We start from the raw sequence: 25,484 nt of genomic DNA on the forward strand, positions 1-25,484 counted from the left end.
TTTGATTACTTTTACTTTGTCTAATGTAAGCTTTTCCGCATAGCTGATAGATCTCAGTATTGATGAAAATTTCAATAATAAGCTATAATTTCAACTTAAGTGCTACATTTTTAAATTTATGGAAAGCTGAGCAGACTGAAATCTGATGTATCGAGACATTAATTGACAAAAATGCCAGTGCACGAGTAAAGCCTCTGTGGCCGAATGGTTGACTCTCTGGCAACAGGTGTGCTTCAAAATATTTTCTATAGCTGAGTTGTCCCATAATACAAAAAATGATTGTCCACCACTGCTTTAAGACATTGATTAATCTTTAAATTAACCCAGTGAATTTTTAATTTTATTACGTCTATGCAGCATATCATGCAGCATTATATTTTAAATTAATTCATATTAAAATAAATGAGATCGTTTTAATGTATGTACAATGACCATCCTACTGTGCATATTAAAAAGGTTCATGAATTCAATAAATCATAAATTGATTACTAGCTGTTAAGAACACCTTGAATTTGCATTATTTTTTTTGAATTTTTCAAATACGGTGAGGCCAAATTCGGCTTTTTTAGGGATAATTTACCCCAAATAGGAAACCGAAAAAAGTTGCTTTTCTGAAGTTATTTCACCCCAAATATGGTACAGGAAATTCGGCTTTCCAATTATAAGGCCAAAATTATGGCTTTTCTGATTATTTCACCCCAATATTGATTAACCGAAAATTCGGCTTTTTTGACGGGTAATTTATTAAGGATTTCGAAGCAAAATTTCATATTTCTGAGACATTTCACCCCATGATGGAAACCGAACAAAATCGGCTTTTCTGATCAATTTACCCCAAATATGGAAACCGAGGCAAAATTAATTATTTGGGTGGTAATTCACCGCATTAATAAGGACCGAGACTCGGCTTTTCTGAAGGGTTTTTCACCCTATATTAAGATATTCAATGCTAAATTCGGCTTCATTAGGATTTTTACACTAATAGATTCGAGGTAAAATTCGGCTTTTGTAAGACACTACTTAATAACAAAACCGAGGTGAAGTCTCGATTCTTCTATGGAGTTTTCATCATAGTTTAAGAAAATTATTGCAAAAATACCAATTTACAAGATATTTTTCACATTTTGTAAGTAAAACATAATAAAAATCATAGTCAAGCAAATTATGCATCAAAATTGATTTGTCAAGAAATTCAGTTAAAATAAACATACCTTTTCCATTTTCAATAATTTTCCTGCGATAAGTCTATTAATTGGAGTACTAAATTATTAGTCTCTTATTTACATAAAACTGTGAAAAGTAAAAATGTACGATTATTACAAAAATTGTAAATGTGAAAATTGTACAATTATTCAATTTTCACATTTTGTCATACATGTCAAAATTGTACAATTTTTAAATTTTTTGGAGTGTCTGAGTCAGCTGAGGTGCAAAAGACATAAGAAGTCCACCAATGCTTTAGAGACATTGATTAATCTTGAAATTAACACATGAATTTTTAATTTTATTACGCATGCAGATATCATGCAGATTATATTTTAAATTTTGATCGTTTTAATGTATGTACAATGACCATCCTACTGTGCATATTAAAAAGGTTCATGAATTCAATAAATCATAAATTGATTACTAGCTGTTAAGAACACCTTGAATTTGCATTATTTCCACAATCTTTTCAATTACGGTGAAAATTTCTCAAAATTCTAGTCAAAATAGTTGTACTGAATTTTAACGACGTACAGAAAAGGTCAATTATGCCAATTATGGTCAGATTTATAACCAATTTTGATTAAACAACGGTGAACGGGATGTATTAAATTTCAAGTTCATATTTATGAGACATTGACATGATAAAAACATAATTCATCAATCTATAGAATACAAAATGTAATTTTTTTAACTACGCATTAATAGACTTGACTCCTATACATACTATATCGATATTAATGTAAATTTTCATTAATTTTTATGATGGTTATATTTATAAGAACTGCTAAAACAAAATAAGAAGTCTTTCTTCTATCGATTACCAGGCAAAAAAAAATACAGATATGATGGATATGCACATGAACATAATATAAATCATAGTCAAGCAAAATGAATTGATGTGTCTCATATTCATATTCATATTCAATAGTTTCGATAGTGAAAGAGTGCAACTTAATTCTTAACATAAAACTTGAAGGAGATGACGATTATTATGTAGATTACGTGACATTATTCATTTCCATTGTCATCATGATCAAAATGATCTAAAACGGTGTGTCGGTCAGATAGGTGGAATGAATAAGAAGTAGAATGAGAGGCAAAACTTGAAATTACACATGGGCAGGATATTGCGATATATTTGCATTTTGATTAATTTCCCTTCACTCTCATTCCCGTGGCAATTAAATCATATTCTTTATCTTCCGTGCTTCTTACTCATGTATTTACTCTCTATTAACTTGATGATGTATTCATGCCTCATTGATATGTTTACTCATAATTTTTTTTGTTCTATGTATACATATATATCTACTCATTTTTACGGGAACTTCTTATTGTACATAACACAAATTGTAAAATTAAAATCAAACTAGGCATCTTTTATTATTTTCATCTTGAATGTATATATGTGCACTTTTTATGAAGTGATTTAACTATGTAAATCATTTGCGCATGCATAATTATGTTTATGTGTTGTCTCGTGAGTATTCCTATAATTATTTGTCCCAGGTAATTATTGTAAGCTTTAATTTAGTTTAATCGATTTTGGAGTCATTCACTTATGACGTGAGAGTGGAGAGGGAGTGTAGGAAATTGAGCTGGAGTAGCCTGATGTCACATACTACTTAAAAATCTGAATTGTCAAATATAAACCCTAACAGGCAAATACCAAACTTTTAAGAGTGGACTCTACTTAATACATACAGTAGTTAAACGTGTCTTGCTACTCAAATAGGTAACATGCTCGGTTCAAATTTGGTATGGAACCCGGCGCAAGCTAGTGCAGTTGATTTCAAAATCTGCTTCCTCTGCTCATGAGAGAGCTTGCTTGTTGGGGATTAAGTCTTGTATATAGACCTTCTTGTTAGCTGGGATCCTGTATGATAATGCGCAATCTCAACAACTAAACAAAAAGACCAGATGAGAAGAAAGAAAAAATTAAATTTATCGCCTTTTCTATGCAAATTTAATGAAATTTAATTACAGTTAATTGATGCAACTACTAATGCCAATTTTATGCTGAAATGATTAAACAAAATTGTTTCCCATGATTTCTTTTTTTTAATTTTTTTATTTTTTGTTCAAGAAGTTCGAAATATTTTCTTTTATACAGTTTTAAATTGTATCTTAACTACATATTCTAAAAACTTAAAGTCTAGAATTTTATTTTCTTTTTTTTACTAATTTAATTTGTGGATTTTGTTCATCGTTTATCTTATTTTTGTTATAAAAATATCTTTGGCGAAAAATTAACCATTTTTGCAAAAAACTTCTATATAAAGTTTTCCTGATGACCTACAAGTTCAAATGTTTAGAGCAGAGCTTAACGTCGACTCGAATTTTATATAGAGGTGAGTTGTCGCTAGGGCTTCCTTCCTTCGAAAGGATCAAGAACTCGTTGTTGTCTCGAGGAGATTTTTCTATAGAAAATTTGAGTCGATTTGAGCTCTGGTTTTGAGTTAAGTTCAACTGATTTCTGCTTTGATTTCGTAGACAATAAGATGACAAATTTGCTATTTAATATGAGAGAAATCATACATTTCAGTTGAGTTTGCTTGATCATGTCATAGACCCGAATAGCACAAATCGGTTAATGTATCAAAAATCCAACACCAGGTCGGTGTGACCCTGACTTCATACCAGAGTCATGCCGATCTGGTCTCGGATTCTTGATCGATTATCTGATGCGTGCTATTTAGGAGATAAATCCCGAAAGGAATGTGTTTTAAAATGCCTGAAAATCCGATCCCAGACCAACGTGATTCTTGCTTCAAGATCCAGATTCAACGAAATCCAGCCACAGGGTAGAGTCAAGTTGTACTAGTACCGAATTTTTGAACATTCTTACGACGTGTGCTTTCCGGGAATATTCTTTAATTTAAATAATTTAATAGACTATTCAGTGGCGTTATTAAAAGTTCAAAATTTATCCTATCTCCGCTTTACACAAGCTATACAAAATTCAATTGCTATTCATTCAATGATAATGTTCTTTTGTGAAGTTTTCTATTTTTTATGGTTTTTTAGTTTCAAAGCCTTCCAACAGAGGGGTAGCCTGGAAAGGGCTCTTGACCACCTTCCAATGTCATAAATAAGTTAATCAATTTCCTAGGATTTTTTGAGATAAAAATTCAAAAATTCCACCTAGAAAATTGGATATCGGCTACGGCCCTGCTTTAACATATCCTTTTGGAAGATATTTTCATATTATTGTTATTAAATGCATTTAAAGCCTTCGCATTTTTATTTATTTCAATATGCGCTGTAAGCTGAAGTATAAAAAAATTTGCTTTATTTTTCATCTTTAATATGTTACAAAGAGCAAAACATGAATTGACTTGTGGACGATTTTTGCTCATATGAAAATTGTTGATTATGAGATTCAATAAGGTATAAAGTTGAGATTATTCGAGGAAAGAACACGGCGTAGAAATGATCGAGAATCCGGCCCCAAACTGGCTTGACTCTAGACCACTCTAGACGGAGGTCGGATTTTGTTGAATCATGTCAAGGCTAGGTGTAGTAAACCTTGGTTAGGAGTAGGTGGTTACCGAGAAACCGGTCATTGGGGCTAGACGTTAGGCCATTTCTACGTCGTGTGTCTTCCGGATACAATGACCAATTTTAATGTCACAACAAAATTATTAAAATACACTTTTAAGAGTCGTTCACTGATTATGGTACTTGGTTGAGTAGGGAGAGGGGTGCAGTTGAAAAATGAGGAATAGGGAAAAAGGTTCAAAATTTTATGTCCTCTTCACATAATCAATGAACGACTGCCTTTTAAATTGATTAAGCAAAAAAAATCATATTAAAAAAACAATTCCATCTCTGAGCATTTTACCATTCAATCTATACTAGTTTCTATCCAAGGAAGCTTTCTTTGTCTAAGTTTATTTAAAATACAATTTCTAAATCTCTTTAAATTAAATAAATATATAATTATTTCATATTTTAAATTACAATAAAATTAGTAAACTAAATTTACCCTTCATTGGCTTTTCTTCTTCCTAACATACGAGGATATGCTTGATGAGCATCTTATGATATCAATTAGCATGCTCACCCTAGCAGACAACGAGCCTGCTCTCAAGAGTATGCTCATCTAGTATATTTGAAGTAAGCAAGCTCTCAAGAGTATGGTCTTTGCCTGTGAGGGTCACTAGCTACCGAAAGATACTCATTGTGCATCATTTGTGTGGCTCAGGTACCAAGTGAACCTGCTAATTTGTATTATAAGATTCTCATTGAGCATATACTCGTATGTTAGGATCTTATTTTAAATCAGAAATTGATTTTCATGTTCGAGGAAAGTTAATGACTTAATTTTCCCTCGAGAATTTCGAAAATAGTGTAAATATAAATATATTCATGAATAATGATAGTACGATTTCCTATTAAAAGCTTTCTTAAAGTTGTGCATGTTTGCAGTTTAAAAATAAATTAGATTTGTGAGATATTGCATAACTTTTCTTTTTCATCCATTTGTTCACTAATTAATCTTATTTATTGGACTGATACTAAATTATGATGACGCATTTAAGCTTACAATGAATTAATGTGTGAATTAAAAAATGTATGGTCCCTAATGACATTTCTATTTCTTGAAATTTTTTAAACTCTGTTTTATATCCAGAAACAAAAAATCATAACGGTTGAAAAAAATTTAAATTCTTTTTCTGCATTTCAAATTTTTAAAAGCCGTTAAAGTTATGTCACATCGCATTGTACTTCGTATATTATATTATAAATAAAATTTTAAAGCTATTCAAATCTCTTATAAAAAAGACACCAAAAAAGTTTATGGAAATAAATAAAAAATTCTAAATTTTAAAATTAAAAAGGTACACCAAAAATCCATCACCAAATTAATATAATTATCAATTCAAAAATAAAGACATAAATCTGATTTGCCTTATAAATATTGCTAACACGGTTCCTCTCAATCCAGCGGAATATCATCCCGAACTTCCCTTACAAATCAGAAAATGTGTCCAATTTTACTCGCAAGAAATTCCTTTAATGGCTCATAATACTGAAATCTCAAACTGTCCATCTCCGGCCAATTTCTTATGGGTGCAAAAAATTCTGAATCTGTTTCCAAAATGAATATTGCGGAAATGCTCATCGCCAATATGACAAAGATAAATGATGGAATAAAAGCATTGATTAATGAAAACTTTTTAAGTGACTTTGACTTTAATGATGCATTTAGCGACGAGTCTGTCATGTTATTTATTGCTGTTGTTTGTATTGGAATCATTCCATCGCCAATAAATGTTGCTTGTGCCATGTTAAGATCATCAATATTAGTAATTTCTGGATCATATGATTCTCGATAGAAATCTGATAGTGGCTCGATATTCTCATCTGGATTATTTCGACGATTCTCTTCTGAAACTGTCTCTAATGCAGGAATTCCATTCTCATGATTCCACATTGGATTATCAACAAATTGACCTAATGGCTCAGAGAGATTTGATCTGGGAAGACTGCTATAGCCTGCATATGAAAAATCAATTTTATTAGCAGTTCCAAAAAAGAAAGTTTACAACTTACGTATGTCAGTCATTTCTTGTGGACTCGATGGAGTTGCTGGCACACTGTTTGCTTTCCTCTTTGTAGGACTTGAATTTGCTGATGATTGTTTCAATGAGTGAAGACTTTCGGATAAAATTTCACGTTCCGTCCTTCCCATATAGCGAAATTTAGAATGATTAAAAAATGATCCGCCTGTATAAAGTTGCGGATTTTGACCATTTGGGGCACTGCATAAGAAAAATTTCGATTAGGCATAAATTCATTTTATTAGCTAAAAAGAGACTTACGTGAAGAAGAACATTTGTTCTATGGCACATCGCCATACATAACGACAAGTCATTCCTGATGGACATTTAAATCCCACAGTATGCTTCTTCACCTCTCTATCAACCGTATATGTTAGATGAACAATAAACATCCTTCCTTCAAAATTGATTTTTGATATTTCTGGCCATCGAAAATGTTGTATCCGTTTGCCAACAGAAAATGTGCTAATACCCGAAAAATTTATTCCAACATAAAGTTGCGTGGATCGATAATCTTTTACTGGGTGTGGATCGATACCATATGTCTCTAAGCCTCTTGCGATTAATATAAACTCATCATAAACTGCCACAATATCCTGTCCTGGCTCACGCTTTCTGTGCAACTCTATTATTTTCTTCTCAAGTTCATAATTTTGTCGTAGAGCCAGCTTGAGATTCGATACATAATTTTCTTGGTGTATTTCCCTATCATAATCACCTAATTCATCTGGAACAAGAAGAAGAAGATATGAAAAAGTGAAATTAAGCTGTTTATTCTATTGACAAGCTTTCATGATGAAAAACTTTTTTTTTTATTTGTTTTCTGAGCAATAACATTCGACTCATGTTTCACAATGAAACCGAGAATGTACAAACAATATAAAAAAAGTGGAAATTGTTAAAGACATAATGTCTATTAAACGAACAATAGACAGAAACAAAAAACAATAATAATTTCTTCTTAAGTAGTCAGTCATGTTTCTATTTGTCGCATATTTGAGCTTCATTTTATGCTTAATAAATAGCCACAAAATGATGGAATAAGAAAAGTTTACAGAAGCCGTATTTTGTCTTCTTGAATTTTTGTTTCGCCTTTTTTGCCATTCCTTCTATTTTGGACAATCACTTCCTAATGGAAATTTGATTTTTGGACATAAAATTGTCTAATGATTGACTGGATAAGGGCACGTTCAGTCATTAAAAATGCGAAAAATCGACTTTTCGAATACTCCCTCCCTGTCCGGAACACAATCCCAACCCAAGCCCCTAGGGTTACCTAATCAGTGACTACTATACCAATTATAAATTGTAAGCTCATTAAATGACTTACTAAAGCTCCATACTATTCCGAGTTACAACACAGTCGTGCTAAGATCTCAAAACAGTCAGGCCACAACACAGTCGCTATCTCTAGCATTAACAGCCTTAACGTCTTCAAATTTCAAAATTCAGTAATTCTAGCTAGAAACTTTAAAGTCTATAGGACCTAGCTTAATTTAATTAATGACAAATAATTTTATTGTACTTAAGAGTATATACCCTCAATACGAGGTACAATTTTTTGAGGAAATGCAATTTTTGCCACGAAAAACCAAGCACCACCCCCCACACCTCTCTTCTTCCCTTCTCCTCATTTTTTTTAATTTAAATATTAATGTAAAATGATGATTATTAATTGAATTTTTGATGGACATCATTCATGAGCATCCGTTAAAAAACCTTAAAAACTATGCGAATTCAGAGGGGAATGACATATTGCATGCCTCAAAAAATACTCGTGAACTTGTGTCTACCACATTGATTTTTATGAATTGTTTTTCTATTAAAATAAGAATCATAAATCTGAGCTTTTGTTTCATGTTTGCGTCTATTTATAAGCATTCATTCAATTTCTCTAAGTTTTTCATTCTACTTTTTATTCTTCTGCTCCTTTTATTTTGAAATTGAGTAATCGATATAAATGGAAAGAGAAAATATTAATGGAAAATTTTTACCAATGCGCGCCATGTGTATACATTTAGCATGTTTAGGTATAGCAAGCTTATAAGCTGGTTTTAGTATGATTATGTTTAAGGAAGTTTACATCCTCAACAGGCAAAAAGCATGCTCTCAATCGATCGAAAGACACTAGATGAGCATGCTCGTGATCGCTGCTCTTAAGAGCAAGCTTTTTGTCTGCTTGGGGATTTTAAGTCTATTTTTCTGAAACTTCTGAGTCTAAAACCCAAGAAAAATCCGAATAAAATCCTCCAATCTAATTGTAAATGAACTAAGTCACAGCTGCATTATAATTGAAATATAAAACTTTACTCTGCATAAAATATGAAGAGAGCTAATTGAAAATCAAGTATCCTTCATCCACAATACACTTCTATTGCTATTCTATGCCTTCATCAAGATTTAAACTTATGCTGATAATACAAAAATTATCATGGGATGTATAAATACTTCTATTTCAATATTAATTCCACATCTTTAGTGTTAAACATCAAATAATGAAAGCAGCTATGCCTCTTGAACACATGCAACATAATCCTCTCGACATATTCACTTACTTACATAGATCCTGACAAAATAAAAATGTAAATTTTCCTTTGTACGTCAGAATATAAAAAAAAAAAAAGTTGGAACTAGTGCCAAAAATGAAAAAGCTTTTTTGCTTTGTCTATTCTCATAAATGAAAAATCATTTTATCTACAAAATTTTTTATTTCTTTTGAAAAACTCGTGTCTCGGTACTTTTCACATGACATAAAAAATTATAGTTTGATGGTCTCCATAGAAAATTGGATATGAAGATCAAATTTTTTAGATGAAGAACTTAAACTCATCAAATAAAATTGTTTAAGAAAACCTTCAGAATCTGCCGCCAAAATTTTATTGTTATATTATTAGGAACTGTTTGGATATTACGTAAATATAACAATTTTAGACCCCTCAACCTCTCACTTCTTAACTCTTTGTAGCAAAATCATGAACCAAAATCTGTAGTCCATGAAAAACTGTAGCCTCTTCCCATCATCTGCCTCTGAGCGTTACATAATTTCTGAATATTCCCTTATTGCTATCAGAATGGAAAAATCCATATAAATTTTGAGTCGACTTCAATAGATATCAATAAAAATTGTTGCATATATTATTTATCTTGACATTGTGCTGCCCTTTTTTGATCCTTAAATATTTTTAGGTGTTGTCTATTTATAGAATCTTTTTGTATTCAGACAATCAACTTCCTTGACTGACACAAAATGTTTTGAACAACATGAGTTTTCTATTTTATGTACCACACAATTTTGGACCTTTCTAATATGTTAGAGCTTAGTAAACAATCATTTACACCAGCTCGGAGTAACTCTGACACGAGGCCGGATTTAATTTAATTTATCTAAAGGTTCGCTCAAATTGCAGGCATGGGACCTTGGACAAACTAAAAGGTAATACTCAAAACTGCAAATTTGCACATCTTCAATTCAGGAAATGCAGGCCAGTAATTTTTGGCCCTAATTTAATTTAAATTCGAAAACATGCCAGAATCACGACGACCTTGAGCTGGATTCAGGATAGATTAACTGCCTTGTGCTATTCGGGTTACTTTATAACTGTTGATTTACAATAGTTCAAATTTAATTTGCAGTAGTTCAGAACTGCATAAGTTTCAAAGAAGTTTACTTTTGAACTATTTTTCAGTACGTACTAATTAAGGATTATTAAAAGTTTTTTACTACTCAGAAATTATTTTCCCTTTCTAATCACTGTGATGTGAAAAACTTTTTGTGATAAAAAATCAAGAACATTCGCAATGCATATCAGAAACTTCCTGCCTCATAACCCCTTTATAGAATACAGAAGCATGGTATAACGATAAGTCATTTGCAATTACTTCAAAAAGTTAACAGCCCTTACATCCGTTCATGTTTCTCCAGTGTGCTTTAAGTAGCATGAAATCATGCATGACTTCATCACAGCAGAGAAACAAAAGAGACACAACAAGAATCAGATCTATATATAAACACATGTGCACAAAAGTTGATTTAAAGTCAATCAATTGGAATGGCAAATTGAAGAGAATAAAGATAATAGATCGATGTTGTGAAATAAGGAACTTCTATGTCCAAATTTCTAACAAATGTGAGACATTTTCCAACTTTTTTCTTGTTAGGTAAAAAAGAAAAGTTTTAATTCTATTTTCACACGCGAAATGTTTGATTGAGTTTTGAGCTTGGAGAATTAAGGAAGGAAATATAAAACCGTAAGCATAATGGAACCGGTGAAATTGACATTTTTTTGGGAGGTACGAAATTTGCCTAGCAGGATTTTAGTCATAAAGCCATTAAAGGTGTTATAATTAAAAACTTTTTTCTTAGTTAAATTACAACTTCCGATTTTCACTTTAAATTACCACTAATTGATGAACAATGAAAAAAGATCGAATCTCATCTCAAGTAGATATATCGCGTGACTCATGGAAATTAATTTTCCGGGGTGTAAAATTGCGATAATGTATGAAAAAATTATTGGAAATGTAATTAAATTTAATTAATGAACATGCCCGGGTAGTACAAGGAAACGCCCTCCACTTTTCTCAGCTGTAAAGCTTTATAATGAAATCACAATCCAAAATTAGCACGTGACAATATCGGACTTTGTGGATTTCGAAGAAGACCGAAGAATTCCTGGATTAGATGTGTAGAAAAGTCATAACATTCAAAACTGGTAAAGGTTCTCGAAGGATAGAGTCGGCTTTAGAAATTCTTTCCGCGCGGCAGACTCCTTCGTAACTAAATTGTAACACCATTCCAAACGTTCTTGTTCAAAGTTTATCGATATATGATCTGGCACCACACTGGCGTGGCTATGACATCGTGTTAGATTTGGCACCTTGTATGAGTTCCGCCGACCTAGAGCATAGTTTTGGATTGATTAACTGATTTGTGCTATTCGTTATTGTTCCACGGAGAGCGCATGGCTCAGAAATAGTTGATAAATCTCTCCCAGGCCGACTCCATTCTAGGCTGAGACCAGCTTTTGTCGAATGTGACCTTGATTCAGTGTGAAGTTGATCTGAACTCGTATTTTTGACCATTTCTAATTTGTGTACCTTCCGGGTTAAATTAAAGTGATAAAATATTTCACCCCAGTTTCACCATTAAAGAATAAAGAACTTGAAAGTTTTAATTAATTTTGTAAAGACACATGAATTATTAAAATTCAATGTTGTTCATCTGAACATGAATAATGAAATTTTTCATAGAAATTCATGTAAGACAAATTTTTAAGATGTCTCTTAAATTTTTAATAACATCTAAACATGCTGCATAATTTTTATCATATATTATGTTGAAAATTGAAAATATTCAGAATAAATAGCTTTATGCCACGTGCAAAATTCAATTTAAATTGTTTTGAAAGAAATTTCAGCTGATTTCCTCTGACATTGATTTTTGTATTTCAAGTTTCATAAAATTATGCTGCTCGCGTTCTTGTTGAAAATGTCTAGACTTTAAATGGAATCAATTTTTTAGAAAATTGATTTTTCAGTCGGAAATTTGATCATTATTTTGCAGCTTAAGCTGTCGAGGATGAAAAAATAAAAAATATTCTCTACATTTTTAAAAAAAAGCAATTTAAATTTATGTTAAATTGAAGGAATTAAAAATTTATGATTTTTCATCATTTCATAAAATATTTTCGCTTCTAGGCATAAAAATTCTGCAATTTTAATAATTTTTTTAAAGCTAAAATTTATTTCCGATTGTGCATAACAACGATTTTTGATAATCTTTTTTACGTGAAAAGCTAAACGTCAGAGGCGTATTCAGGAGGAATGGATTGACAAGGTCAAAATCCCTCTCGATTTTGGGAAAAATAGTCAATTTGTAAGGGTTTTTTCACAACTTTTTCATGAAAATAATACAAAATCTTCTATAAATTTTGAAGATTCAAACTAAAATTTGAGACTCCATGTCTCAAATGAAACTCTTGGATCAGAGGCAAATTCTGGTTGAGGATTATTCGGGGATCAGTCTCAAATCCTAATATCCAATTGAATAGCTAAATTTTTGCTCAACTTCGCCCCTACCCAGGAAACCAGGGATGGTTAATTAATTAAATTCCAATTTCGCACCCATTCCCCCATACTTGTTACACCCTGTCATTAAAAGTGCTTTATCCCTTGACATATCATTTAACACAAATAGCACATAACATAATGAATAATTTACTATATCACAAATATGATAATTGTTCCTCATATATGACAAATTTAAATTTAAATAAACACAAAAACTGGCAAAAAAGAGAGAAAATTGAGAGAGTTGATAGGTTGAAACCTACATGACAGATTGATTGTCATTGATAATGGGTAAAATTAAATGTCTCAATTTTATTTAATGAATATACCGACTCTTTAAAATCGAGTGTCTATCCGCCAAACTCTAAAATAATCATCAATCATTGTCGGTTAAGTTTTGAGCACTCAAAGCACTTGGAATTGTTCAGCATTGGAAAATATAACAGTTTAGAGTTGTTTGTAAATTTGTTAAAGTGCTTTTTTGTTCAGTTTAGTATCAAATAAGGTTTGAGGATTTGATTCACTTGTGCGACACAAATGAAGAAGGGTCCGGAACGGAAGTTTCAAGGCTCGGCTACACCTCTTTAATAAACATCCAGAACTCGAAGTAAACTTGGATTTTGTATGAAAAGTCAAATCTAGTCGACTCGATTCCATATAAAATACAGGTCGACTTCGAACTCTGCTAACACCAAATGGAAGTCACTTAAATGTTGCATCCTTTAAAGCTCTGTAGCGGATCCTTCTTCATTTGTGTCGCTCGGATCAATTACCGCAAGTTCAAGAATTCCGGTTCGTAATGCAGTAAAGTTTGCAATTTAAAATAATCATTGAATTGCCTAAAATATTCAGTTACCATAACTTTTTCTTTGCAGTTTCCATTTTTAGAGTTCAAGCGAATGAACCTGCAAACTATTTAAACAATTCAAAAATAAACTTTTCATATGTATCCAACTGTGTGTATAAGGAAAAATGAATTTTTCACTGTTGTTCGTGTTACTGAACTTTTTGCTGCTACATTTATGTATTTTTCAACAGGCAACTGCTATGGTGGGCCAATTTTTTATTCACACTTCATTTTTTCGTTGTTTTAATTTACTGACTTTTTTTTACATTCCTGCAGTCATCACAGGACATTCAAATTTTACGATCAAATGATTGTACACCGAGTGATAAAAAATATCCAGCTAGAATCGAGAACTTAGATATTCAGTTTTCAAAAAATGAAACATTTATGGCGACTGGACGGGTTTTAATTACTGAAAAACTTCCGATGAACATTGAACTTGACGTTTCATTAACTCGCTGTAACCTTGATAGTACTGGTTGTACAAAATATGGATCAATTAATTTTCCACGTATTTGTGAGAAAAGTACTGTCAAAACATCAGTCGCATATCAAATAGCAAGCAGTATACATCCACTACCAAAATGTCCAGTACAATCCGGCCTTTATGAAATTCAAAATAGTTCAAAATTTTTACTTAATACTTTCTTGTCATTGCCAACAGACGGCTATTTATGGAAAGCGAAACTAATATTTTATGAGAAGAGAGGATTAAAACGTATAAGGCCCTTAGCGTGCTTTAGCGTTGACTTAATATCAAACAGCAAGCGAACGAAAATGTAGAAAATTTTATTATACCACCCTAATAAATATTGCTTGTTATTCAAGGGATCGGCACATTTTTGCTTTTAATTTTTATGACTTAAAATACAGCACTTGATTAATAATGTTAGAGTTCCAACCTGATATGTCATTAAACCAGTGGTGGGCAACCTGTGTGTCGTGGAAAAAATGCAATGAGCCGTATGCCATGTGTGGTTTCAGTTGAGACTTACTACTAATGTTTCCCTAAGACTCAGTCTCGACGGATTCTTGAGACCGAGATTGAGGCTTCCCGGGAAGTATTTTAGGGACTTCCCGGTTAGTCTCGATCTCGGATCTCTGCATCAGAAATCCTTTTTTATCACCGAGGTGTGCCGCATAAAATAAAATGCTGCACACCTCTGCACTGAACACTCCTAAATCTCAAGCATTACGCTTATAAACAACCCCATACCCCAAAACTTACCTTGAACAATAAGTGCACCAAGAGCTGCCGCTTCACCAGCCGAACAATATAATCTTCCGTGAATTAAATCTCTTTTAAGCTGTTGAAAAAGCATGCATTTTCCATTGAACGAGAGTCTCGTTGGATCGGCAGGATAAAAATGAAAGCGAAATGATAGAACAAGAGGACTGAGATCTATAAAAAAGATGGGGAAAAGAAGTTTTTGTTACTTTTATGAAAATTCATTCAAACATTTACGAGGAAACATAAAAAAATTTATTTATATACACATACAATTTTATGACATATTTTTCATCTCTTCTTGTCATATCCTGAAGAGTTTTAAATGTCACCACAAAAATTTTAAATGTCATTAAAAGCTAAATGGATAAGTAATGAATAAATGCAACATTATTTACCTTTCACTTGCTTGATTAATGATTTTGATAGATCAAGCCAATGCTGTTTTATGCAAATTAGGGTTGATGTTTAGGTTAATACAGTTATTCCAAAATACGAATGAAAATGTAATGCGAGAGTTGCGTAAAGAAAAATAAATGAAATTTGAGATAAAGGATTTATAAGGTAGGATTAGATTGCATCATATTTGTTAGTAAGCATGGAATTTATTTTCTTATAAGAATACAGATCAGATGGATGGAACTCGTTGACTTAGTTGCTTTTCTTTTGAGAATTATTTGATGTGTCGCTCACTTATGACGTTTGAAGATAATTGTTATGAGAATTTCGTAAAGTACCTCGGTGCTTACTTTTTATCACATAGGCGGCTAAGAACTCATATAAAGAAGCTATCGATCGAGACAGTAATATGAAGGCTCACAGCGTAAAAATGGTTGAATATTCAATCCTAGATCAATGTGAATCAGAGGTCAATTCAGCCTTGCACCGGATTTTCCGACATTTTAGCGATGTGTGCTTTCCGGGGTTTTGCAATGGAATTGAATACTGACAAATGAAAACTCATCCACATCAGCAAATGGCAGCCACAAGACATCCAATGTTACAATTTTTATGGCATTTGAAAATTACCACTTAGACGTCGTATAGCAGCCGATTGGCTACCACGAATAATTTATGCCGATCTGGCGTGGATCACAATTGATCTGTTCAGCCAGCGAAATAAGAATGAAATAGGTTCTTTAAGGAACCCAGACGTCACTAACAGATGTCATAAAAGGGTCATAAACAGAAGTTATGTCATATCAAGAATTTTAGTTTCAGCTATATCTATCAGAATTTTTATCAGCTACCGTAAAGTTTTGTATCATTAAAATATTTATTGCCTATTGTCTCTCTCCAGGTCAACGATATCTGCATAATCTTTTACTTAATTCCATTAATTGGCTAAATATTTCCATAATCAGAATCTCTTTATCATATTCTAAATTAATAAGTCTATTAAAACATACTCATTAGTATAATAAACAATATGAAAATAGGTGCTCAAATTTTATTCTTGGGGTATCCATATTTCATTAATGAGCAAGTGCCAATAACAATTTATAACCTCATTCGTTAGAATTAACACTTGAATTCACTAGAACAATCGTAAATATTTTGTTGTTATTCATTCAATTATGCAATTTCCTAAGCGGACAACTGTTCACAGCAAGAATGTTCATTAGATCAAAATGAAACTTTTGTCAAGCTAATAAAGGAAATTAATATTATTGTCGAAGAACTTGTTTAGATTTCATTATCTGAGTAGGACAAATCAGTTAATCGATCAAAAATCCGATGTCAAGCTGGTGTGAATCTGACACTTAGCCAGGTTAGGTGTCGGTTTTTAGATCAATTAACCGACTTGTGTCCGAACAAAACAGCTTATTTGCTAGGGCACCGCTGTGTTTTAGAGGTAACGGTAAGACACGTAGTTACCCCGACGAAACCGTGACGGCTGATTTTGGTATATTTTTTTATTGTACCGCTCGGGTTGATGTCGTTTATTCCATAAATAATCATTGAGGAACTCTAGCTCAATTTACAATTATACTCTCAATTTGAGGATACACTTTCATGAACAACACAATTATCCAAAACAGAAACACCCAAAAAATATTCATATACACTAAAACACCATCCACCGACAAACATGAAATAAGCTCTATCCACATGATCTGCATAATCTTGTAGCAAAACAAACAAAAAATGGACTTTATAAGTATCAAAGCACATATAATGAAGTACTTAAATTCCATTAATCCTCTCACAAGTATCTTTAAATTAAGATAAATTGAAACAATAAATAAAAATCTTACCCGCTGTTTGAGGAGATCGACAAACCTCAGCCCAAAATAATCCTTCTCTTGTATATCCAATTGCTCACATATTAAATCTAATAAGAATAATCCTTTATGGTGTGGCTGGATTACACAAAATATAAAATAAGGAAGTTTATATTAAATTCTTTTTCTTAATAGAATAAAAAGGCATGATTTTGGTGCCTAATTCATGTCATATTGAGAAATGCGTAAAACTCATTAAACGGTCACTCACACGCCATTCACATAGTTTTTAGAAAAAAATTGTTGAATGAATGAATGAATGGTAAATTATAACAAAAAAAATGGGACTGAGCGGAAATTTATTCTAAAATCCATTTCCAATTTTTTTCAATTTTTTTGGAACTTATTTCACATTAAATGTTGAATATACGTGAATATAAGGTAGAATTTTAATGATTTCGTAGGCCTAAACTTTTTCTTGTTCACATAAATTTTATATATTTTTCCCATTTCTTCAATATTAGATGTGAGACATAAAATCAAGTTGGAAAAAAAATATCCTTTTTTAAATTTTTCCTGTATATATTACTTGAAATTCCAATTCGAGGATTTCTGAATCGCCAAAAAGGCGTATACTGCACTTATAAACCACATTTCCTTCACCACGGCCTTTAAACATGACTTTAAACTACTTAAAATTAATTTTGTGTTTTAGAAAAATCACTAAATAGGTATTTTTTCTTATGAGAATCGTAACTCTTTGTTGTTGTTTGTAGATTTGTCCAAAAGTGATGTCACAATTGTGGAAAATTTTAAATAATTTTGTTAGACATTTTTGACTATTTTTTTGAATTTTTCTTAATTATTTAATTAAATGAATCCAAGAACAACATTTTTTGGCAGTTCTTAAAATTTATTAGTTCCAATTTATTGTCACATAATCCACAATTGCTCCCATCATCAAAATGAACTTAAGATCAAATTTGAACTTAACAAATACAATCAAAAAATTCATTTGTATTAGTGACGCCGATTTTACATGAACTTTCTCTACTCGACACCAGATGTCAGAATGGGATACGCTTCATGGCACAGAATGTGTGTGTAAAACACTATCCATATGATACCCTACACAAAATTATATTGTGCTGCATTTCCATATTCTATTTTTATGTATTTTTGTTTATGTTAATGAATTCCTGTATCTGATAGGCATTAATCACCTCAACGTGCTGCATTGTATCATTGTAAACGTAAGTTTATAAGCCATATGTTTTATTGAATTAAAATTGTATTCACAATTGTTATCTGGTTAATGTTGTCGAGTCGCGTTTTCATTAAAAAATTATTGAGTTACGCACCTTTAAATTTTTTAAAAAAGTTTTAAAAAAAAGCATTTTCTATCTACAATTTTTTTTTTAAAAAATCAGAATTTAAAACTTCAATTAAATCACATTTTTGTATAATTTGAATGATCGTTACCTTAAAAAGGCTAATTTTTCACTAGTAGGAAAAACTTTCAATTTTAAAAGTTTTTAAAATTTTTTTTGACTATTCAAAAGTTTTAATCTTTTCGAAAATCAAGTTTTCATACTTTTATGCATAAAATTCCTTATTTTTAACTCACTTAACATAGAAACCTTTAAATCAGATTTTAAACTCTTGGTGTCTGAAGTCATCTCAAGTTTTATCGCTATCTGCCTTTATCAGTTACCATACCAATTCAACCATTTTCTTAAACTACTTGAACAATTTGTCAAGTTCTTATATGCTCCGAATCGAAGGGTGTTAATCCGAATTCCTAAAACTTACATCAATTCTGGGTTAAAAATAATCATGAGTGGACTGATGCAGATACTGTAATAAATGGAAACTTTCGTTAAACAATCATTAGCCGCGAATAGCTTCTGAATCTTAAAGATCTAAGATTTGCTTTTGAAAGCTCGATTGCCTTTTCAGTTACTGATCCAAATTTTCTTAAACTAGTTGAACAATTTTAATATTCCGAATAGTAAGGTGTTAAAAATTGCCTGAATGTCTTCAATGAAAGCCTAAATTTGCTTTAATATTATGGTTTTTCGGGAGTTGGGATTAGGAATATTAGTTTTAAAAAATACTATTCCGAACAACACAACGTACTAACGGTAAGACGCGAAGATGTCCCTGTCGATACCGTGACGAGTGATTTCGATTAATTTTCATCACGGTAAATGTGGTTCGCTACATTATGCTACTCGGGTACAGCAATTAGAGAAGTTTATGTGAGAAGTTTATGTGAAATTTTATATTAATTAAGTTCATCCAGTCCTATTTCTGCATAATTCGATTCATTTCAAGATTCATCAGGTTCCAAAATTTATCGAATATTTAGATTCAATTCTAGGATTTAGTTTAACACTCTTAATTCCAATTTCTAAATTTTCGAAATAAAAACTAAAAATCATATTTATGTGATTTGTCATGATCCTAAGATTTATTTTCTTTCCACATTACGCCAAAAAAAACTAATTTTAAGACATGCTTCTTTTCTCATGACAAAATATTCATGCACTTCTTTTAATTTTAAACCTCATTAAAAGTCAACGACCCTCAATTTAATTCACTTTAGAGTTTCAAAACTGTCGTCATGTCCTTAAAAATTTAAGATTGCCAAATTGAATAATAAAGTACGGAAGTTTTAATAGTCTTAGATTTGATAATTTCTTTGACCCCATTAAACGTCATTCAATGAAATTCAAATGAATGAACTTAATGCACAAAAAATCATTTACGATACGAAGTCAAAGGAAGTGAGCGGAAAACCGAGTAGAAAAAAAAAAGAATAATTATTCACGGAGCATCTGTAATAAGCGCAAGTGAGACATCGCACACCTTGACAACGACAACTTGTTGATTTGACTTCAGGAACAACAACAAGAGAAGCTAGGCTTCTCGTGAGCATATAAAAGATTTTTTAAACCGAATACTTATCAATACTTTTATCACTGTCCACATGTTGAAATGAAAGCAAACGCAAATAGTAAGTAAGAAGTAATGATCGACGTAAAGGATGATCATGTTTTATTTTTACACACATCCATTCGGCTATACTGCCGATCTTTTTTATATTTTCGCAAATACAACCAAAGCTGTAAATGAAAATTTGAGATTTTTTTTTCATGAAAATTAATTTCATGTGAAAAAGTTTTTCTATTCGGGAAATTTAGTGTTGGAGTGACTGTTGAACGCGAAATATCAGCATTCTGAAAAAAGATAATTTAATTAAATTAATTAAAGTGAATTTTTAAAAAGGAGAAAAATAAAATTTTTTGTAGCTGAGAGGAAAAGTCTCTCAAAAATTGTTAAAAAAATTTAATTAAAATATAAAAAATAGTGGATATAAAAATTAGTACGAATTAACTTTAATAATTCGTTAAAAAATAGAACAAAAATTATATAAAAGAAAATTTTTATTAGAGAAAATTTTGTGTAGAAAAATTTTCTTGCTGAGCAGAAGTGAAAAATTTAATTTTTTTTTGTATTTTGTTCGAATAAGAAAAAGTTTCTATTTTTAAAAAGGCAAAAGGAAAAACAAGAAGAAGAAAGAAAGAAAAAAAAGTGAGAGCAAAAATGAATCCATCAAGGTAAATTGATATAGAAGTGATCATTTAAAAATTTCACAATTTCAAGAGCTTTTTTAATATCCATGATAATTGTTTTCTGATAATTTATGTGAAAAAATCTACTTCCAACATCGCATCGATGATCGTTCATGTGAATGGGGGAAAATTTCATGCGAAATAAACATCTCTTTTTCTCCTTTCATTCAGCAGACGTTTGCTTAAAATAGAAAATTGTTCAGTAGGAAAAAAATTCCTACGTGCACGACCAAATCCATTCAGTTGGCATATATATTATTTTTTGCTTAGTATATCCGGATCAACGCATCTTGGGTCAGTTTAAGCCGGAATATCCAAATGACAGAAATGAAGAAGGGATCATTATAAAGCCTCTAAAGCTCTTTTGAATGCCGTATGGCTGCCATTTGAATGGCTCATGGATGCGGTTTCCGTTTAGTGTCATAAAAGCAATTTAGTGGTGCATGGTGGAGGCTTCTTCATTTGTATTGCCGACAACTATAATATTGCGTCCATTTGAATGCAAATCTCAATAGAAAACCGATTTTTCTTTTAAAAAAGCTTTAAATAACTACAACAGTAATTGGGTTATATGTAGTTCGTTGCAGGAAATGCCAAATAAATTTGGAAAAAATATTAAAATTTGAGAGTATTTTTGGGGTGATTTTCTAAAATGGCTTATCTTAGTTTTCGAAGTAGACTGTAATTTAATACTAAGTCTAGTCGACGTGACTCAATTTTTCCATGAAAAAATCGAGTCAACTTCGAACTCTCCTGAGCAGCACGTTTCGGCAAACCACATTTTTCGCAGGAAAAATGGCGAAAACGTTGTGATGTTTGAGTCTGTACATAATATAAAAGCTAAGAGAATGATACAAAGAGAACGATTTTAGGTACCTTAGTGGTATTACTATAACATAAAGCTATACTTTTTGTCTGTTAAGTATTCCATATAAGATTCCATGTACTACTGTCCATTATATCAGTAATATTAAAATACCGTAAATATGAAATTTAGTCTACTGCCTGGTCTACTGTTCTAGACAATACAGTTTTGAAGATGAGAAATTGAGGAAAAATTGTTAACTCCGCCATTCTTGAATTTGCTATTTAATGCATGATTCCCACCCAAACTTCAAATAGCCTTGCCACATTCATCAAAAACCTATAAAAATCCTATAAATTCAATTACATTTTGACCAAATTTGGTAATCATTCCTTTCGGAATTCCTTTTCTATAGTATGTCTGAATTCTCAATCACGCTGAATATATTCTGCGAAAGCAACTGTTCCTGCATCTCCGAAACAAGAATAAATTAAAAAAAAAAAAAACGTAAATGAAAATGAGAAGAAAATTATTTTAAGTAGGAATGAAGAAAAATCATTTTCGACATGCGATGTTTGTCTTTAATGCCAAGGTCTTTTCCCTCTCGTGTTTACTTCTCAGATGCATTTTCAATTTACATTTTGATTGCATCTCTCATGAGGTATGAATCACATCAATCTATCTTTAGTAGTGCACCTTGATGATGTTGATTTGTTTGAAAACCTTTAAATCTAGAATGTAGATGCGCGCAATAATGTATCAACATGCGGATGATGATAACTCACAACACGAGATATTTGTATCAATCTAGTTTAAATGCCTACGCATATTATATGCTGTCTCTTGTGAGAGGAGGAGACAACTAATATTAAAAAAATAAATATATGAAGCTTCTCTCGTCGTGAATTAATGAGTATGTCAGAAATTAAAAATGTAGATGATGCGCATGTTATAAGAAAGAAGAAATTGACCAAAAAGATTCACATGGGGAAATAAATAATTATAAGAATTTCCAACAGATACACTGTTGCTATTCTGTCTACAAGCAGCATCATAAAATTAACGCCTACGTAAATCTGTACAAATGCAAGTCAATTTTTATTTTGTGAATTTATTTGTTGTGATAGGTGATGTTTTCAATTCAGTCTTCCTTCCTTTTATTTCGTGTATGTCTTCATACTATCTGTCTTCATATCTGTCTTTTGATATGTTTGATTTTATTTTTAAACGACGTCCCATATTCATGTCTATTAATATTAACGAGAACTGAACTTGCAACCTTGATATTAAACATACTCAAATAAATTTGAGGATCAACATGCAGACCAAGTTCCTCTCTAAATTTATGTGACTTTCTTGTGAAATTTCTTATTTTTGTATTTAAAAAACTTTTGTTATTTTGGTGAAATTATCTAGATTAGAGACAGGCTGCTAATGTGAACAAAAACAATTTAAGCTGCGGAATTTAAACTGCATGACTAACTTCTTCAATTAGTTCATTAAATTTCTGTGAAAAAAATATGATGAGCTGTAAAAAATTTTCATGAAGCTCAATGAGAAATCTTGTTACTCAAAATATTGTGATGAAAAGTGATTTTTATGGTGCAATGTGGCAGTACTTACTTACTTCGCTGACCGTATAGAACAATTGTGAAACTGGTCTTATCGCTAGCCTATTCCAATTCCAAATACAATACTGTCTCTGTCAACAGCTTCCGTCCATGAATTCTTTGAACGGTTGCATTAGTTTAGTGAATTTCAACATCTGCAGAACTGCAATTATTGGCCTAACCTTAGAGCATGCTCTTTAGGGCACGATCACGAACAGGCTCAACTAGCATATTTAAGTAGAGCAAGCTCATGAAAGCTTGATCTTTGATTGTTAGTGAAACTGAAGTTTTCCTTTAAAATCAAGGACATCTACTCATCAGAACATGAACTTTGTAACCTTTCCTATATCAAAGATTCTTCATCCATATTAAAATCAAATTAAAACTTAAAAGTCTCATAAAATTGTCACTCAATATTAATCCGGAACTACATAATGACCATCAATCATTTTATTATTAAATCCACTCCTACAATGTACAGGTGCTCATACATTTTAGTCTATTTTATGAATTTTCAAATCATTTTCCATCAAAAATTTATAAATAGGACAAAATTTCCCATCAGCACTATGCAAACGATGACATCATCGAGAAAATTGGAAGTTTCTCTTTCTCAGAAGAAAAAAAAACCCACACAATAGTGATGGTCACGGAAAACGATGAATTTATATTTTATTGCTGCGTGGGAACTTGTTAAATCCATTAGGATAAGCAAACTAGTCAAAATAGAATTGATTGTGCGTTTGATTTTGTTAGTTTCAAGTCCACAAGCCAATCACGTGAAATAAAATTTTCTTTTATTTACAACTTTCGGGATGTCCTTTAGATTATTTATACTCATGGCAATATAAGCACTATTGAGTATGAATTAGTTATGAAGGGAAATTGAGGAAAATTTAAAGTTTGTGATTGAATATAAAGAAATCAATCTAGGCTACAAAATTGAGGTTATGTTCTCCTATATTCAAAATATTGATTCAAATTGTAATAAAATCCAGATTCTTAATTACCTAGCTGGTCGTACAGATCAATTGTGATCTATGATGATTCTCAGATAAGACCTAAAACTGACTCTATTGGTGGCTTGTCTGTAAAATAAGTAGCTCCAAAAATAGCGTTTTTAGTATCCCCTTCTCCTACTGCAACTTTGCTTACCCGAAATCCCGATCTCGGAAGATTTTCGGGATTTCCCGATCCCGGTCCCAGCATCGAGAAAGCTTAACTGCAACGCATTGTAAAAAACATGGACTAAATGTGGATTCCGTATCAAAATTGTAGCTGCCCGAAACTATCAAACTGTCCCAAATTCCACAAAAGCAATAAAAATCACCTTAAACTAATCCGGATTTTCAGAGCATTTAAAAAATCCTAAAATAATTAGGCTGCAGATTGCCACTTGACCGATATTTCTGGATATTTACACAAACTCAACCCACTAACCGGTAAAATATTTAAGCTGAGTAATAGACACAAATTTCTCAAGTGAAAACACCATAAAAATTTTCCGATGAATAAAAAAATAACAAACTGTTGCTTCTTCTTCCTTTAGCTTTTAATTTCCATAAAATATTGATATGCCTTAAACCTGATTTCATGAAAACAAACCCCAAAAAAAATATTCAACAATTGCAGTGCAAGAAGAAAATTGTGAAAAATAAGGAAGCAGTCGCTTGTGAATTTTACATAATTTTTCACCCGTCGTACAGTTTCATGCCTTGCAAAATAAAAAATTTCTTTCCTTATCTCCATCTCACTCAGTCCCATCGCACTCACAAGCGCTTTAAATTTATGTTAAAAACAATCGGGAAAATTTGGATGGCAGTTCCACATCTATAAAACACAAAAAAGATTTTTTTGTTTCTTTTTTTTTCATTTTTTTGTTTCCTTCATCATTGAATTTTATTGGCAACGATCCAATTTCGTACACAATTGCTTAAACACTGCGCGTTGCTCTTCAATATTTTCACACAAGCATACACGCGTTATAATGATCGGTTACGATATCGTTTGTATTGCAAAATCTAAAGAGAAGAAATGACTTAATGAGGTTGGGAAATTCGCAGATAATCTCAGAAAACAATAAACTGTGACGCAATTTCTCGCATGACTTTTGTCTAAAATTAATACAGTAATTTATAAAATGCGTACAAAAAAATTGAATTTTTCAAAATTTATGTCAACTGATCTTTATCTTGTCTCGGGACCTATCTAAAATAAAACATATCGCACATGCTTTCGTCATTCAGAATTTTCTTTATTTTATATTTGCCAAGCGTTTAGCTTTAT

The 25,484-nt window shown here is 31.6% G+C and overlaps 2 protein-coding genes across 3 annotated transcripts in view; one reads left to right on the forward strand and one right to left on the reverse strand.

Moving 5' to 3' along the window:
* Positions 1-3,343: 3,343 nt before the first annotated feature.
* Positions 3,344-17,920, reverse strand: Frmd5 (FERM domain containing). 2 transcript variants are annotated; one of them, XM_070649224.1, is made up of 7 exons: positions 17,735-17,920; positions 17,179-17,283; positions 15,319-15,361; positions 14,921-15,094; positions 7,038-7,503; positions 6,769-6,977; positions 3,344-6,711 (listed from the first exon to the last, which is right to left on the reverse strand). In XM_070649224.1, the coding sequence occupies exons 1-7, from the start codon at positions 17,822-17,824 to the stop codon at positions 6,191-6,193; spliced, it is 1,608 nt and encodes a 535-aa protein (XP_070505325.1). In that variant the 5' UTR covers positions 17,825-17,920; the 3' UTR covers positions 3,344-6,190. The 2 variants fall into 2 exon arrangements, with proteins under 2 accessions (XP_070505325.1, XP_070505326.1); XM_070649225.1 differs by lacking the exons at positions 15,319-15,361; positions 17,735-17,920.
* Positions 17,921-20,363: 2,443 nt separating this feature from the next.
* LOC139097387 (putative mediator of RNA polymerase II transcription subunit 26) overlaps positions 20,364-25,484 on the forward strand; it is a 37,923-nt gene continuing 32,802 nt past the window's right edge. The window contains exon 1 of the mRNA XM_070649204.1: positions 20,364-20,768. Within this exon, the coding sequence (XP_070505305.1) occupies positions 20,755-20,768 (14 nt within the window). The 5' untranslated portion in view covers positions 20,364-20,754. The remainder of the gene's footprint in view (positions 20,769-25,484) is intronic.

This window comes from Chironomus tepperi, unplaced genomic scaffold (genome assembly GCF_022539635.2).
Source record: "Chironomus tepperi strain 1889 unplaced genomic scaffold, CSIRO-AGI_Ctep_v1 contig_421, whole genome shotgun sequence".
Lineage (NCBI taxonomy): Eukaryota > Metazoa > Arthropoda > Insecta > Diptera > Chironomidae > Chironomus > Chironomus tepperi.

Bases quoted from the DNA above. Each gene is read 5' to 3' on its own strand.
- Frmd5 (XM_070649224.1), bottom strand. From the start codon at position 17,824: ATGTTTAAAGGCCGTGGTGAAGGAAATGTGGTTTATAAGTGCAGTATA. The intron at 7,504-14,920 runs GTAAGTTTTGGG...TTCTTGTTCCAG, and splicing joins TGGTGCACTTATTGTTCAAG to ATGAATTAGGTGATTATGAT. The intron at 6,978-7,037 runs GTAAGTCTCTTT...TTTCTTATGCAG, and splicing joins GAACAAATGTTCTTCTTCAC to TGCCCCAAATGGTCAAAATC.